This window comes from Nicotiana tomentosiformis, chromosome 2, assembly GCF_000390325.3.
Source record: "Nicotiana tomentosiformis chromosome 2, ASM39032v3, whole genome shotgun sequence".
Classification (NCBI taxonomy): domain Eukaryota; kingdom Viridiplantae; phylum Streptophyta; class Magnoliopsida; order Solanales; family Solanaceae; genus Nicotiana; species Nicotiana tomentosiformis.
The window spans coordinates 106,460,502-106,478,217 of record NC_090813.1 but is presented as its reverse complement, the minus strand read 5'-3'; the positions used below and the strand labels follow the sequence as shown (position 1 = coordinate 106,478,217).

The window sequence follows — 17,716 nt, the reverse complement described above, 5'->3', positions numbered from 1 at the left end:
TCTCCACATAAATGACAACAACCACCCAGTGAAATTTCACTGGGGTTGGTGAGAGTAGTGTGTACACAGACTTTACCCCTACTCCGAGGGAGTAGAGAGGTTATTTCCGATAGACCCGAGAGACTTTCTCCGCCTTAATGAGAAAGTCCGAAAACGTAAATGTTTAAAAGAATGAAAAGAGATAAGGAAAACCTTGATCAGCTTTTCCTTTACTTTGCCTTTTCCACCCTGCTTTATGCGTATAGGACAACTTATGTCATCATTCTTTTGGGCTGAATAGAAACATAAGCTAAACTAATATTTTTTTTGTGCTGGTTAATTAAGTTGATATTCGAAGTCACTTTGCTAATATTGTCGAATCTTATCAGAGCTTACAATTTGCCTTTTTCAAATGTAAGTGGGCTGACACAACCCTTGTGAGACCTAATTTTTGACTATATTTGAATTTTTATTACCTTCTACTGTGTAAATATTTTCAGAAATTTAATATATATATTTTTAGCTTTGTTACACTTATATATATATAAAGGGTAAAAATTAATAATAATTTTAAAGGTCAATTATTACTATTAGTATTATTTTTTTAGTATTTTTTTATCTTTATTTTTAAATAAAATGAATTAAAAACCGAAAATAAATAAAAATTAATTAATTAATTTTAAAAAAAATATATTTCGGATGGGAATTAAAAAATAGGAAAAGTAGAAATATAAAATTAAAAAAATAAAAGTAAAAGTAGGTAGAAATTATTTAATAAAAAGGTAAAAGAAAGTGGAAAATTTAAAAAAATAAAAGTAAAAGAATGTGGAAATTAAAAAAAATAAAAAGTAAAATAAAGTTGGAATTAAAAAATAAAAGTAAGGGTATCTGATTTTTTTTAATAAAAGTAAAAGTAAGTGGAAATTAAAAAAAAAAAAAGAAAAGTAAAATAAGTGGAAAATAAAAAAAGAAAAGTAAAATAAGTGGAAAATAAAAAAAGAAAAGTAAAAAAAGTGGGATTCTAAATATATTAAAAGTAAAAAAAAGTGAGAAATTAAAAAATAAAGGAAAGTGGGGAATTATTTTTTTTAAAAAAATAAGAAAAATGGGAAGTGAAAATTCTTTTAATTAAAAAATAAAAAAACAAAAAAAAAACAAAAAAAACTGAAAATTCCGAATTTTTTTCTATAAATAGAAGAGAAATGTGAGGGAAAAAAAGAGGAGGGAGAGGAGAGAAAAAAAGTGAGGAGGGAATTGAGAGAAATTTATTTTCTTCTTCTAGGATAAGGGAATTTCTACTTGTGTCATTCTTTCTTCGTCTTTCTTTCGAAAATCCAGCCTAAAATTCCAGCAAAAAGCCAACACCTAACACCTCATCTTTCTCCATGAACCACCAGCTGAAACTTACCCAAACACTAAAACAAAAGAGTTTCAGTAGAGGTTAGAAGCTCCGTTGAGGTTCTCGATACCGTTTCCGGTTGTGGTTAGTTCGTACAAAAGTTCATCAGAGCTTTGTTCATGTTGTACCGAAGAATATTTAGCTATTGAAAGGTCCATTTCTTATTCTCCAGTTTTCGGATTCCAATTCATATTATGTTTGCTATAAGTTTGAATATTTTTTTTTTCTGTTTTGCTTAAAGATTGATTCGCGATTGGTTTACTGTTTCACTTGTTATTTTTAAGGATATTTTAGTCTAATTGCTTACTGTTTTTAGTTTTAGTTAATTAGCATGCCTTGAAGTCCTTGGTTAATTCTTTTGGTGTTAAGACGTGAGTTTTGCTTCACCAGTATCGTTATTTTGGAATGATTGTTAGTGCTAAGAATATGGGCTCAAAGTTTAATTGGTAAATAAATTATTTCCTAATTGGGCCATACACTAATATCTTGAAAGATGAGTTGGACATTCACATGAAATGATTGGGCTTTAAGAATTACTTTTTAATGATAAGAACGACTGGATTAATTAATATATTACTATCACTTGGGGCATATTCTATAGATTATAAGATGAATTGAAAGAGTCTTTTGGTCATCAAGTACTAAATGATCCATTAGTAATTAAGACATGTCATCCACAAATAAATTCCATAATCTATGGCCTTCACAACAATCTCAAATTAGTTTAGGAAGATAGACTCATAAACATTCGTAGCTTGCTTTAGGCGCGATTAATAAATCATCGTGAATATGGGTACGGTTCCCGTGACATAGTCACGATATGTAAACCCCAACTCAAGTGCGCGTTTTACGCGACTTGACTTCAACTTCGAATAATAATAAAAATAAGCATGTTGTAAATCGCGGGTGCGTTTCACGTGACGCAATATGTACAAAAACAAATGAGTGTGCGACATCGCGACTTGTTCAAATAAGTTCCATAAATAATTAAAAGCAGTTAAAAGTTAAAAATGCACAATAGGTTTTAAGCATGTATTAAATCAGATAATTAGGCCAATCATTAATAGTTGAGCGACCGTGCTAAAACCACGGAACTCGGGAGTGCCTTACACCTTCTCCTGGGTTAACAGAATTCCTTACCCGGTCTTCTATATTCGCAGACCACAAAAATAGAGTCAAATTTCCTCGATTTGGGATTTAAAATAAACCGGTGACTTGGGACACCATAAATTATTTCAAGTGGCGCCTCTGACCAAAACAAATAATCTCATTTCGAATAATGTCGCTTTAATTGGAAAAACTTCCTACCCCTATCCCTCGGAAAAAAGGAGGTGTAACAGCTATGGCGACTCTGATGGGAAAACGAACCCAAAATCTCTGGTTCAGGGTTCAGAATTCGAGTTTAGATGACTTTTATACTTTGTTTTTGTTTATTATCTGATTTTTTTATATGTTTGAGCCTAATGTGCTAATTGCTGCTCTTTACCGCTTTGATATTGTCGTGAACTGTATATAAACTATTACGAAAACCCTTATTCTCTCCGAGTCTTCTAAATCTTCTCGGAAGCGTGCGCTTCGCGTGGCTTCTTTTCTGTTAGACTCATACCCTAATTTTAGAACGAAGATCGGACAAGTTGCAAAGCCGGTGAAGCTTCTGTATTCCCGGTACGCTGCCCCACTTCGGCTCGAGTTGTCCGCTCGGATAAATCAAGTCTAGAACAATACACCCAGGATTTAAACTTAGAATGACATAACCTCATACCGGATCCCTAGTAGGTACATTTGTTTGCATCACGTGCATTTAACTTTGGGGACTCAACACACGGGTTGTGTTCGTCTAGGATAGGTGTACCAAATATAAAAGACCATCCTGATACATTTTTACGTGCTACTTGTGCATATGTTTGTTTCGGCTTGCATGTTGACCGGTTTCTAGAATAGGGAAAGAAAAAAAAAAAAGAGTGAAAGGTAGGTATTTAAAAAATTCTGAAACTCTGACGAATTTTTTTTTAAAAAAGAAAGAAAATAAGCCAATGTTTACAAAAGTCATGTTTTCTTGTTGTGTCAAAATTACCGAACTATGCGGGTCTGATTCTCACCGGATATGAGATATGTAGGCAAACCTCATCGGTTCCGGCCCCAATTTTCAAAAATCCAAAAATATTTTTATTTAATTCCTTCTTTAGAAAATCCCAAATAAAAAAAATTAAAACCAAAAATATTTTCTTTCTTTTTAGAAGTCTTTCATTCGAAAAAAAAATCAAATCAAAATTCAAAAATATATATATTTTTTTTAGAAGTCTTTCTTCAGAAAAAATAAAATAAAAATCGAAATTCAAAAAAAAAAAATCTTTCTTCTTTAGAAGTCTTTCTTTTCAAAAATTCTCAAAAAAAAAGAAAAGAAATATATTTAAAAAAACATAACAAAAAAAAAATTAAAATCCAAAAATATTTTCTTTACTCTTAAAGAAGTTTTCCTTTCAAAAATTCCCCTCCAAAAAAGAAAATATCAAAAATATGTTTCTTGTTAGAAGTTTCCATGGTCTGTTTTGTGTATGAATAAAAACAAATAAAGGAAAAAAGTGTTAGTTTGTTTACTTTATTCTTGATCTTTTCCGAACTACGCAAGATCTGATTCATGCGGCGTCATGATACGTAGGCAATCCCCATCGGATTCGATCATTGACATCAAATAAACTGAGTGAAAAAAAAAAAGAGAAGGAAGAAAAAGAAGGAAAAGAGGAAAAAAAAACAAAGAGCGAAAAAAAAACAAAGAGAAAAAAAATGTAGAAAAAAAAAAGAAAAAGCAAGAGTGAAAAATTCAAAAAGAGAACTTTGTGTACAGATTGAAAAAGAAACCGCAGAATATTTTTGTGAATATGCTGTCATATGACGCGAGCAAGCCGTCAGGGGAAAGCCTCCAATGGACAAAACAGAAATGGCTACGATCTTCCTACAAGCCCAAGAGGCGAACTACTTCCAGAAAATGATGTCTGTTATGGGTAATCCGTTCGCCGAGGCTATCAAAATTGGGGAGATGGTCGAAAATAATTTAAAAACGGGCCAAATCTTGAGTCATGCTGCCTTTAAGACCACATCACAGGCTGTTCAGAGTGGTTCAGAGGGTTTGATGAACAGAAATTGGAGAGATGAGGAATTTGATATGGCACTGAAGGCCCTTGCCGAGACAGAGGAAAAGCCAAAAATGGTCGCCAAGCCTGAAAGTTTTCTATCACACGGGAGTCTCAGTAGCTAGTCTTGCTATCCTTTCTGCGTCCGAATTATCTCAGGGTGTGATCTGGATATTTTACTTTTGGTGTAAACCCATCTATCTTTAAAATTCAAAAAAAAATCAATCGAAAAAAAAAAAAAAAAGGAACAAAATCAAATGAAATTAATATTTCATTATCGAGGAATGTCTCTTTTCTTAATTTTGTCACTTCTCTTATTCTTTTTACAGTTCTGTTAAATGCAGATTTCAATAACATGGCATGCTTGCAGACTTCATGCCCCGATCATAAAACGCTGTCAGACTTCGAAATAATGAATCAAGAATCAGAATGCAATGAAGATAGATTTAAGGAAATAAAATAAAGAATCGGAACAGCTAAAGGAAAATTGGCTTCAGGTTGGAAAGGTCCATACATTAAACAAGAGTACTGCCAAAAGAGAGTGTTATACTTGGGATACATCGAAGAAAATGTCCCTGAAACAAGTGTCAACGCAGGTGCAGTCAAAAGGTACTATGTTGGATCCTCTATATAGCATTAATGTTCTCCGGTTGAGATGAAGAAGGCTTTCTTTCTCACTATTTAAATATTTAACCCTTTGCAAACCCTTTTGAGCTGGCTCCCATTCTTTGATTACCCTCATTGGAACCCGAAAGTCATTATTAAAAAATAAAATGAATGAAAAATGAAAAAAAAAATGAAAAGAGAAGAAAAAGAAATATACAAAAAAAGGAAGAAAAGACAAAGAAAATGAAATAAAAAATGAAAAAAAAGAGAAAAAAGGAAAGGAAAAAGAAATAGAAGAAACCAAAACAGAAAAGAAAACCAAAACAAAAGAGAATCAAAAACAAAGTTTTCGTCCTTGAACTACGTTCGACTTGATTCCAAAAGGATACGTAGGCAGCCTCTCTCTGGGGTTCAGTCACACCAAAACAAAAACCCAAATTCCCTCAAAAGTGAAACTGGGGCAGATGTTATAATGGTTTGGCGATGGTTTTGTCTGAAAGGTTCCAAAGTTGTAATTCAATCCAAATCCTTTTTACCCAAATCCTTTTCAAGTCCTTCCGATCAATCGGCAAAGAGATTCAAAATGGGAGGATACAGTTACTCGGAACTGATACAACAAAATGAGAGAAATAAAATAAGAGAGTCTTATTGGTGAAAACCTCACGTGCACCGTAAGGCGATGGTAAGCAGAGAAATTGAAAATGAGAGAGTCTTGTTAGTGAAAACTCACAAAGAGCACTATAAGGCGATTGTGAGAAGAGAAATGAGAAAGGTCAATTGGTGAAAACCCGCAAAGGGCGCCTCTGATCGAAAAGAGGATCCTCACAGTCACTGGCACCGACACAGTCTTGGGCAAGGTCTCTCGGTTTCGAGGCAAAAGATGTGATGAATTTCTTAGAGTCTAACGATTCACACAGATCAGGCATCCAGTCAAAAAGGCATGTCATGTTCATTGAAGTCCGCATGTACTCCAGATAAGTCCTTTTTTCTCTTCCCCGAAAGGGACACCTCTTGTCTAAATTCATTATCCATTCCATTGTTTGTTTTTCTTTGAATCTCTTTCGGTCTAACTCTATTCCAAACTGAGGCAAAGAAGGGATGGCAAGATTGATTTACATGATTCTCATTTGATACAAGCCAATATGCAAAAGGGCACCCAGCCTCGGTAGGGGCATCAAGTCGACTCCGACTAGCAATGATAATCAATGACTCGAAGTCAAAGACTCTTGAAATAAGAAAAGCAAAGTCAAATGCCCACAAAGTCAAAATAAAGTTGAAAAGGTTAAGTCCCACGTAGCTAACCGTCTTGGCAAAGTTTGAAAAGCCAAAGGTTCCCCAATGCTCTGAAGTTAAATTTAGAAGAAAGAAGTGAAAATCCTACAAAGGCAAAATGAAGCTGAAAAAGGTTAAGTCCCACGCGACCAACCGTCATGGTAAGGTTTTGGAAAAGCCAAGGGTTCTCCGGGGCCAGAAATGCAATCAGTATTCAGGAAACAACCAGTTGCAGCTGAAAGGGCCGAGATCAAGTGACTGAAACAATCAAGGCCACAAAACCAACCACCATTTCAAACTGACAAATTGTTCTTTGTTTGAAAAAAAAAACAGGAAACAGGTGCAATCTAAAAGCAACCTTGCAAGAAGTAGGTGCAACCAAAAAGAAATTGCGCAAAGGCTAGAAACAGTTTTGCAGCAACCACTCCAACAGGGAAGTCTTCTCTAAAAAATTCTTTCCCGCATTTACTCATTCTCTGAAATAAAAAAGAAAACAAAAAAAAAATTATGATGAAAAGGATAACCAAAAAAAAAAAAAAAGTTCAAAATCATGGTAGTATAGGGTCTCCAATCCCTAGATGCGTTTTTCCAACATAGGGTCTCCACTCCCTAGTTAATTCTATTTTAGACATAGGGTCTCCACTCCCTAGTTACTTTTCCAACATAAGGTCTCCACTCCCTAGTTGATATTTTTAGACATAGGGTCTCCACTCCCAAGTCTGCTTTTCCAACACATAGGGTCTACATTCCCTAGTTGAAGTTATTTTGGACATAGGGTCTCCACTCCCTAGTCTCTTTTCCAACATAGGGTCTCCACTCCCTAGTTGAAGTTATTTTGGACATAGGGTCTCTACTCCCTAGTCTCTTTCCCAACATAAGGTCTCCACTCCCTAGTTGATTTTATTATAGACATAGGGTCTCCACTCCCTAGTCTCTTTTCCAACATAAGGTCTCCACTCCCTAGTCTGATTTTCCAACATAGGGTCTCCACACCCTAGTTGATGTTTTTAGACGTATGGTCTCCACTCCCTAGTCGCTTTTCCAACATAAGGTCTCCATTCCCTAGTTGATGATTTTTAGACATAGGGTCTCCACTCCCTAGTTTGATTTTCCAACATAGGGTCTCCACTACTTAGTTGATGTTTTTAGACGTAGAGTCTCCACTCCCTAGTCGCTTTTCCAACATAGGGTCTCCACTCCCTAGCTGATGATTTTTAAACATAGGGTCTCCACTCCCTAGTCTGCTTTTCCAACATAGGGTCTCCACTCCCTAGTTGATGTTTTTAGACATAGGGTCTCTACTCCCTAGTCGTTTTTCCAACATGGGGTCTTCACTCCCTAGTTGATTTTATTTTTAGACATAGAATCTCCGCTCCCTAGTCTCTTTTCCAACATAGGGTCTTTACTCCCTAGTTTCTTTCCCAACATAGAGTTTCTACTCCCTAGTTGATGTTTCCAACATAGGGTCTCCACTCTCTAGTTGATTTTATTTTAGACATAAGATCTCCACTCCCTAGTCTCTTTTCCAACATAGGGTCTCCACTCCCTAGTTGATGTTTTTAGACATAGGGTCTCCATTCCCTCGTTGATGTTTCCAACATAGGGTCTCCACTCCCTAGTTGATTTTATTTTAGACATAGGGTCTCCACTCCCTAGTCTCTTTTCCAACATAGGGTCTCCACTCCCTAGTTGATGATTATTTTAGACATAGGGTCTCCACTCCCTAGTCGCTTTTCCAACATAGGGTCTCCACTTCTTAGTTGATGTTTTTAGACATAGGGTCTCCACTCCCTAATCTAGTTTTCCAACATAGGGTCTTCACTCCCTAGTTGATTTGATCTTAAATGCAGGGTACACCACTCCCCGATATCTTTGCCAATATAGGGTATCCCATTCCCTGGCCACATTTTCCCAATATAAGGTACACCAATCCTTAGTTGAGACATCCTTTTGACAATAAAAGAACATCATACAAAAAAAACATGACTTTTTCAGGGTACACCACTCCCGACCTTTTATTGTTTTCAATAAAGAAGTAGTTTAGAATTTTGTTACAATAACTCACGAAATTTTCCTAGTGCAAACTGGGACAGAAAAATTTCGTTCGTTTGTTTGTTTTGGTGTCTGAGTAGGTTTTACCTCAAGGCACAGGGTTCGAGATGACCAAAAGAAGAAGTCTCAATTCAGAATAAAAGAAAAGAAAAAATAAGTGAATCCAAAATGCAAAAGCAATTGAAAAGATGTGGAATGCTCAAGACATGACTGAAACCACGAGCATTGGAGTCCCGTTTTGATTAGAAGAAGCTATAGAACAATGAACTAGAACCTACAGCTAGCTAGCATCAATGTTTAGATTAGAGTCTGCATGAAGAACCAGTCAAAACTCAAGATCAAGTTTCTGAAGACTCATAGATAGGAATCTTGTAACTCATAACTGATAGACTTGTTTAGTTTCTTTTTTATTTTGATATAATAGCAGGACCGTGGACCGGAGCCTCGGCGGAACTTCACTCGACTCCTCAACTCATCATTCCACCATTCTCCTTGAACTACACGCGACCCGATTCCTCTATAACCCGAGATATGTAGGCTGTCCAAAACCAAGGCTCGGTTGCACCCTATCTTTTATTTTTTTTTCCTTTTGAATAATAGTTTGGTCAAAAATTAGTCACATGGCTCACCTGGTCTTTGCCTGAAAACTCTTCATATTTCCAAGCAAAGAGGGGCAGCTGTGAGCACCTAATTTTTGACTATATTTGAATTTTTATCACCATCTACTATGTAATTTTTTTCAAAAATTTAATATATATTTTTTAGCTTTGTTACACTTTTATATATATATATATATATATATATATATATATATATATATATATATATATATATATATATATATATATATATATATATATATATGGGTTCAAATTAATTTTAATTTAAAAGGTCAATTATTACTATTAGTATTTTTTTAATCTTTATTTTTAAATAAAATGAATTAAAAACCGAAAATAAATAAAAATTAATTAATTAATTTTAAAAAAATATATATTTCGGATGGGAATTAAAAAATAGGAAAATTAGAAATATAAAATTAAAAAAATAAAAGTAAAAGTAGTTAGAAATTATTTAATAAAAAGGTAAAAGAAAGTGGAAAATTTAAAAAAATAAAAGTAAAAGAATGTCGAAATTTAAAAAAATAAAAAGTAAAATAAAGTTGGAATTAAAAAATAAAAGTAAGGGTATCTGATTTTTTTTAATAAAATTAAAAGTAAGTGGAAATTAAAAAAAAAAAGTAAAGTAAAATAAGTGGAAAATAAAAAAGAAAAGTAAAATAAGTGGGAAATAAAAAAAGAAAAGTAAAAAAAGTGGGATTCTAAATATATTAAAAGTAAAAAAAGTGAAAAATTAAAAAATAAAAGTAAAGGTAAGTGGGGAATTATTTTTTAAAAAAAATAAGAAAAATGGGAAGTGAAAATTCTTTTAATTAGAAAACAAAAAAACAAAAATAAAAATAAAAAAATCTGAAAATTCCGAAATTTTTTCTATAAATAGAAGAGAAATGTGAGGGGAAAAAAGAGGAGGGAGAGGAGAGAAAAAAAGGGAGGAGGGAATTGAGAGAAATTTATTTTCTTCTTCTAGGATAAGGAATTTCTACTTGTGTCATTCTTTCTTCGTCTTTCTTTCGAAAATCCAGCCTAAAATTCCAGCAAAAAGCCAACACCTAACACCTCATCTTCCTCCATGAACCACCAGCTGAAACTTACCTAAACACTAAAACAAAAGAGTTTCAGTCGAGGTTAGAAGCTCCGTCGAGGTTCTCGATACCGTTTTCGGTTGTGGTTAGTTCGTACAAAAGTCCATCAGAGCTTTGTTCATGTTGTACCGAAGAATATTTAGCTATTGAAAGGTTCATTTCTTGTTCTCCAGTTTTCGGATTCCAATTCATATTATGTTTGCTATAAGTTTGAATGTTTTTTTTCTGTTTTGCTTAAAGATTGATTCGCGATTGGTTTACTGTTTCACTTGTTATTTTTTAAGGATATTTTAGTCTAATTGCTTACTGTTTTTAGTTTTAGTTAATTAGCATGCCTTAAAGACCTTGGTTAATTCTTTTGGTATTAAGACGTGAGTTTTGCTTCACCGGTGTCGTTATTTTGGAATGATTGTTAGTGCTAAGAATATGGGCTCAAAGCTTAATTGGTAAATGAATTATTTCCTAATTGGGCCATACACTAATATCTTGAAAGATGAGTTGGACATTCACATGAAATGATTGAGCTTTAGGAATTACTTTTTAATTATAAGAACGACTGGATTAATTAATATATTACTATCACTTGGGGCATATTCTATAGATTATAAGATGAATTGAAAGAGTCTTTTGGTCATCAAGTACTAAATGATCCATTAGTAATTAAGACATGTCATCCACAAATAAATTTCATAATCTATGGCCTTCACAACAATCTCAAATTAGTTTAGGAAGATAGACTCATAAACATTCGTAGCTTGCTTTAGGCGCGATTAATTGTGAGATCCCAGGTGTTTCTCTCTTCTCTTACATAATATACGTAATGTGGCGTGGTTATATTAGGTATATATGATTGGGTATAGCACATTGAGAGAATAAGACTGAAAATGTATGGTAAAATCAAGGAACTAAATTAAAGCTTTAAGTCAAAGGAATCCCTTAAACAAAGGTTCATGGTTAAAGAAATGGCTCGGGTGGCACTCCGCGTGTTCGGAAGGTTTAAGTTAACTTGTACCTGTGGGATAAGACTAAGAGTGTATAATATGCTAAGAATAAATTGTTATGAGGTATTATAATATCACACTGGTCACATGTTAAGTTTTGGAGTCAAGCAAGTTGCGAAATAAAGGTCGGCAAAAGTTATCGTAAATTTCTCTAATAGATTTTCTAAACTTTCGGTCAAATGTATCAGATCGTTTCTCCCAATATGTAAAGAGTTATGGGATCCACAACCTACCAAATTGAAGGTCTACGAGTCTAGTTTGCAACCAAAGAAATCTCACATCAAACCGACATTGGAGTAAACAGTTATGACTATTTTACCGCGGACTGTCCGGACTGAAATCGTGTCGCGAATCGAGTCGGGTCAAATAAGTGGTATAAGTCGGAAAATCCGACTTTTAAGACCCCAAAATATTTCATCTTCGTCCCAAAAGAGTGAAAAAGCTTAAGAGAGGGTTTCATGGTGTTCTTGAGTGATTAAGGTGTGTTTTTAACGATTTCTATCGTTAAAGTTTGCCCTCGTGCCTAGAAGCGCAATCTCTATGCTTTGCAATCGTTTTCCCCTTCTATTAGTTGTGTTTGGAGCTATTTTTGGAAGATAGGAAATTGTTGTTCTTGCTGGTTCTTCAGGATTTATACTTGATTTGCCAAGGTAATCATCTTGTGACTCTTTTATGATCGTTTTTATAAAGTTCTACGGGCGTTTCGTCAAGTTAAGGTCATATGGCAAATCTGCCGATTTAAACTCATTTATGAACTATTTATAGGTGCGTATAAGCTATATATATATATATATATATATATATATATATATATATATATATATATAGTGATTTCGAAGATTAGGACGTAAGGAACAACTTTCGTGAAGGAACTACAGGCATTCAGACGTTCGTTGGAGAGGTATGTTAAGGCTAAGCTTCGTCCTTCCTTTTAGCACGAATTTTGGAAAATTCCTAAGACGCCAAATGTGATATTTTACTATTCTGTTGCTAGAAAGACCTTCTGTGAAAGGCATTGGTATCGTAGCTGAAGTATTTCATGATGCTATTAGGTTGATATTCCACTCGTTCGGTTAAAAAGGGTATTCGACATCTATATATATCATTTTGTCGGCTTTCTTAAATATATGTCTATATATATGAATTCTTATTCGTCTTTGGGTTGTGTGACTTAAAAATAAAAGCATTTAGTATTTGCGATCAGTCCTTCTTCCTTGTTAAAGTGTATTTTAAAATCTCTAAAGTGACACGTCGATTTCAAAATTCTCAAATATAATTTTTATGTTTAAACTACTAAAACATTTAATTTTTTTTGAAATACTTTCTTTTATTAATTATCAAGAAATCAGGTATAAGGACTAAGTGAAGCACCTTAAGCTTTTTATGAACATATTCAGAGTTAAGTTATCTTTCTAAAAGTCGAGTTAAGTTTTCAAACTTATTAAAAAAGATATGAGGTTCCACGAGACATTTGTATGCGATACGAAGGTGATTATGAGATTATGAGAATAAGAGTACCAATGAGCCAAGGTTGGCTAAGTTCTTGTTATGGCCTATTATGTGCATTCAAAGTTCATATCATACATGACATATTATGCATGGACTTTGAGCTATAATCGGAGATAAGGGGCCTATTTGCCCGAAAGACTATATATATTGTACAGATGGCCACAGGTTGGCAATATGATATCGGTTAGCTACCGGGAAAGACCGCCATTGCTAGCATTTGGTTGGGTATGTCATGCATTTATATCAATATATATGTATTCACGACATACGATTACACGAGCATACCATGTATATTTTATTACTATGAGGTCGGATGTCGGCCATGGAGGCTATCAGAGTTTCAGTGTCAGGTGGTATCTTTATTACCTTTTTACATCATCTATGTATGATTCTACTTTCTCCCTTACATACCAGTACATTTTTATTCGTACTGATGTCCCGTTGCCTGGGGACACTGCATTTTTGTTTCGTGCGTGCAGGTCCAGGTAGGGACTCTGATCGACCCCTCCGCTAGGATTTCGGGGTTCAGCTGTGAGTTGGTAAGCTCCACCTCTTCCTGGAGCTTTCATAGGATGGTTACTTTTGTTGTACAGTTTGGGTATAGTTGGGGCCTTATCCCGACAGTGCTTATGACACTCTTAGAGGCTATTGTGGACACAATATTCTGGGTTTCTTTTTGCTGCTTTCAGTCTCCAGCCCATAGGCTTGGCATGTATATATAGGTGTGTAGGCATGTATGTCTTCAGTCGCGGCCTCGTCGGCCAGCTAGTATTTTATTATTTTGGCTTGTCTACCTATGTTTATATGGCTTATTGTTATTCATGTCATAACCTTACGGTCCAGGCTTAGTATTTCAGATGTTGTGCTGCCCGATCTGTTGGGCCCCCAGTCTAGTTAGCTAGTATGTTTAGTGGCTAACTCGATCGAATATAGTATCGAGTGCCAGTCGTGCCTCCCCTAGTTTGGGGCGTGACAAACTTGGTATCAGAGCAGGTCGTATCCCAGGGAGTCCATAAGCCGTGTCTAGTAGAGTCTTGCTTATGGGTGTGTTGTGCACCACACTTATAATCAGGAGGCTATGAGGCATTTAGGAATGGTTACATTTCTTTCAATTAATAGATCGTGCTATAAAGCGAAGTTATAAGAACATATGAAATCTAAATTGTGCTTTGTGTTTCCTATCTAACAGGCTACCTACGCTCAGGAGATAGCACAGCGAGAGATAGGTATGGATCCGGGAGAAGGTACCAGTCGTTCCCCACCGGGTCAGAGGGATAGATTTCCCTTAGAGGCTCACAGTGAGTCTCCAGTACCCCTAGTTTCAGTTTCCCCAGCACTTGTTGGAGCCCAAGGAGATGCTGTACCCCCAGCCTCACCAGTTCCATTGGTACCTGAGGCAGCTAGAGACACAGGACCTCCAACACCTATTGTTCCCCTATCAGAGACTGGGGAGCAGGGGATGAGGGAGGTTGTTCAGTTGCTGACTAGGATGGTTTCTATTCATGAGCGACAGCTAGAGTCAGGAGCAGATGCCCGGAGGGATCGGATAGGAAGCTCGACGGTACGAGAGTTTCTTCACTTGGCCCCTCCATTATTTACAGGATCCAGTTCCACTGAGGATCCCCAGGACTTTATAGATCATATGTATAGAGTATTGATGGTGATGCATGCCTCCGTCACCGAGGCTGTGGAGTTGGTTTCTTTTCGACTACGTGATGTAGTCGTCCTATGGTATGAGGCATGGGAGAGATCTAGAGGACCTGATGCTCCGCAAGCAGAGTGGGAGGACTTCTCTGAGGCTTTTTTAGCCCATTATTTGCCACGGGAGGTTCGGGAGGCCCGTCTTGACCAGTTTCTTAGCCTAAAGCAAGGGGATATGAGTGTGAGGGATTATAGCCATAAGTTTAATTCTTTGGCAAGGTATGCACCAGATATAGTACGTACCATGAGGGCTAGAGTTCATCATTATGTGGATGGTTTGGGGGATCATCTGATTAGAGACTGTAGGGTTGCATCCCTATCGGATGATGTAGATATTTCCCGCATACATGCTTTCGCTCAGACTACAGAGGACCTTTCCCGTAGGATTCGTGATACTCGCAGGGATAGGGAGCAGAGTAAGAGGGCTCGTACTATGGGGTCTTATAGGGAGCCACGAGTTGATTTTAGGCCCCCACTCCATCGATATCCACCTCGGTCAGCAGGTAGTTTCCCACCACAGATGCAGGGCCAGCGGTTTGATCGTTATATTCAGTCAGGACCGGGGCAGAGCTCAAGCCAGCCTGAGGGCCGTCGACATGAGCATTCTGCACAGATGAGACAGCTTACTCCTCCATGTACTCAGTGCGGTAAGCTGCACACCGGGCAATGTAGACAGGGTTCGAGTGCATGTTTTCACTATGGGCAGACAGGACATTATATTAGCCAGTGCCCGGGGTTAGGCAGAGGTACACCAGCTCAGCCTTCAGGATTCAAAGCAGCCTCTTCGCCCTCAGTCCGTGCTCCCCGACCAGGTCCACAGTCTACTCAGGGTCGTGGTAGGGGGAGAGGTGGAGGAGACACCTCAGGTTCTAGTGGTGGCCAGAACCGCTTTTATGCACTCACAGGCCGACAGGATTCAGAGGCATCCCCAGATGTTGTCACATGTATATTGACAATACATTCTCATGCCATTTATGCATTGATGGATCCCGGCTCTACATTTTCATATATTACTCCATTTATTGCTGGTAAGCTTGACATGAGATCTGAGTTGTTGCCACAGCCAGTTGAGGTGGCTACGCCAGTTGGCGACTCTATTGTAGATAATCATGTCTATCGAGATTGTACAGTGTTAATTAATGACCGTCCAACCTCTGTTGATTTAGTTGAATTGGTTATGCTAGACTTCGATGTCATTATGGGTATGGATTGGTTGGTAGCTTGTTATGCTAATATTGATTGTCGTGCAAAGTTGGTCCGATTTCATTTTCCTGGTGAGCCTGTCCTTGAATGGAAAGGTAATGCAGCCACGCCCAAGGGTAAGTTTATTTCATACCTTAGGGCTCGGAAGTTTATTGCTAAAGGTTGTATATACTATCTGGTTCATGTTAGGGATATAGATAAGGAGCCAGCGACTCTTCAGTCGGTTCCTATTGTGAATGAATTCCCGACGGTATTCCCTGACGAGCTTCCAGGAATTCCCCCGAAAGGAAATCGATTTCGCTATAGATTTGCTTCCTGATGCGCAGTCTATATCCATTCCTCCCTACAGAATGGCTCCTGCATAGCTAAGGGAATTGAAGGAACAACTGAAGGACTTGCTCGATAAAGGCTCTATTAGGCCAAGTACATCCCCATGGGGTGCTCCGGTGCTCTTTGTTCGAAAGAAAGATGGGTCCTTGTGGATGTGCATTGACTACAGGCAACTAAATAAAGTCACTATCAAGAATAAATATCCTCTTCCACGGATTGATGACTTGTTCGATCAGTTACAAGGTGCCAAATGCTTTTCGAAGATCGACTTACGATCCGGTTATCATCAGCTACGAGTCAGGGATATTGATATCCCAAAAACAATATTTAGGACGAGGTATGGCCATTTTGAATTCCTTGTCATCTCTTTCGGGCTTACAAATGCCCCAACAGCCTTTATGGATCTTATGAACCGGGTATTCAAACCATTCTTGGATGAATTTGTGATTGTGTTTATTGACGACATCCTGATATATTCACGATCGGAAGCCGAGCATGCGGACCACTTGCGAGCTGTATTGCAAACTCTCCAGGACTACAGGTTATATGCTAAATTCTCTAAATGTAAATTTTGGCTAACTTCTGTAGCTTTTCTTGGTCATGTTATTACCGGCGATGGTATCAAGGTTGATGGCCAAAAGATTGAAGTTGTGATGACTTGGCCGAGGCCCTTGAATCCGATAGAGGTTCGTAGCTTTTTAGGCTTGGCAGGGTATTACCGAAGGTTTGTGGAGGGATTTTCCTCTATCTCTACACCATTGACGAAACTGACACATAAGAGAGCTAAGTTTCAGTGGACTGAGGCATGTGAACAAAGTTTTCAGGAACTAAAGAAAAGGCTTACTACGGCACCTGTCTTGACTCTTCCGGATGGCACCGAGGGTTATGTTGTATATTGTGATGCCTCGATAATTGGCCAAGGTTGTGTTCTTATGCAGCATGGTAAGGTTATCGCGTACGCCTCCAGACAGTTGCGAAAACATGAACAGAACTATCCTACGCATGATTTTGAGTTAGCCGTAGTTGTATTTGCCCTAAAGATTTGGCGGCATTATCTATATGGGGTTCATATTGATGTTTTCACCGACCACCAGAGCCTTCAGTATTTATTTAAACAGAGGGAGCTGAACCTACGACAAAGAAGATGGCTAAAATTGCTAAAGGACTATGATGTTGATATTTTATATCATCCCGGCAAAGCTAATATTGTTGTTGATGCCCTTAGCCGGAAGTCCATGTGCAGTCTAAGCCATGTTGAAGCTGATAAGGTCAAGATGACCAAAGATCTATGCCAACTAGCTAGTTTGCATGTGCGTTTGGTAGATGTAGAGGGTGGACGCATTCTCGTTCAGAATACGGAAAAATCTTCTTTTGTTACTGAAGTGAAAGAGCGACAACATGAGGATCCTGAGCTTATAAAACTGAGGAAAGTATTCCACAGCAGCGACAACCTTTATTTGAGCTAACTGGAGATGGAGTCCTTAGATACCAGGGCCGCTTATGTGTACCGTCAGTAGGAGAGCTCTGTGCCAAGATTCTTTCGGAGGCCCATTATTCTAGATATGCAGTTCATCCCGGAGCGACAAAGATGTATCGGGACCTTCGACAGATCTATTGGTGGAATGGAATGAAAAAAGATATCGCGGAGATGGTAGCCCAATGTCCCAACTGCCAGCAAGTTAAAGCCGAACATCAGAGGCCTGGAGGCCTAACTCAGTGTATTGAGCTTCCATTATGGAAATGGGACATGATAAATATGGACTTCATCACTGGTTTGCCTCGCATTCCATGGAGGTATGATTCTATTTGGGTAATTATTGATAGGCTTACA

General features: G+C 37.2%; 1 protein-coding gene across 1 annotated transcript; it reads left to right on the top strand.

Moving 5' to 3' along the window:
• Nucleotides 1-13,879: 13,879 nt before the first annotated feature.
• Nucleotides 13,880-17,351, top strand: LOC138905349 (uncharacterized). The gene is made up of 4 exons (XM_070193858.1): nucleotides 13,880-15,564; nucleotides 15,745-15,805; nucleotides 15,921-16,301; nucleotides 17,049-17,351. Exons 1-4 carry the CDS (start codon nucleotides 13,880-13,882, stop codon nucleotides 17,349-17,351), a joined length of 2,430 nt encoding a protein of 809 aa, XP_070049959.1.
• The last annotated feature ends 365 nt before the right edge of the window (nucleotides 17,352-17,716 follow it).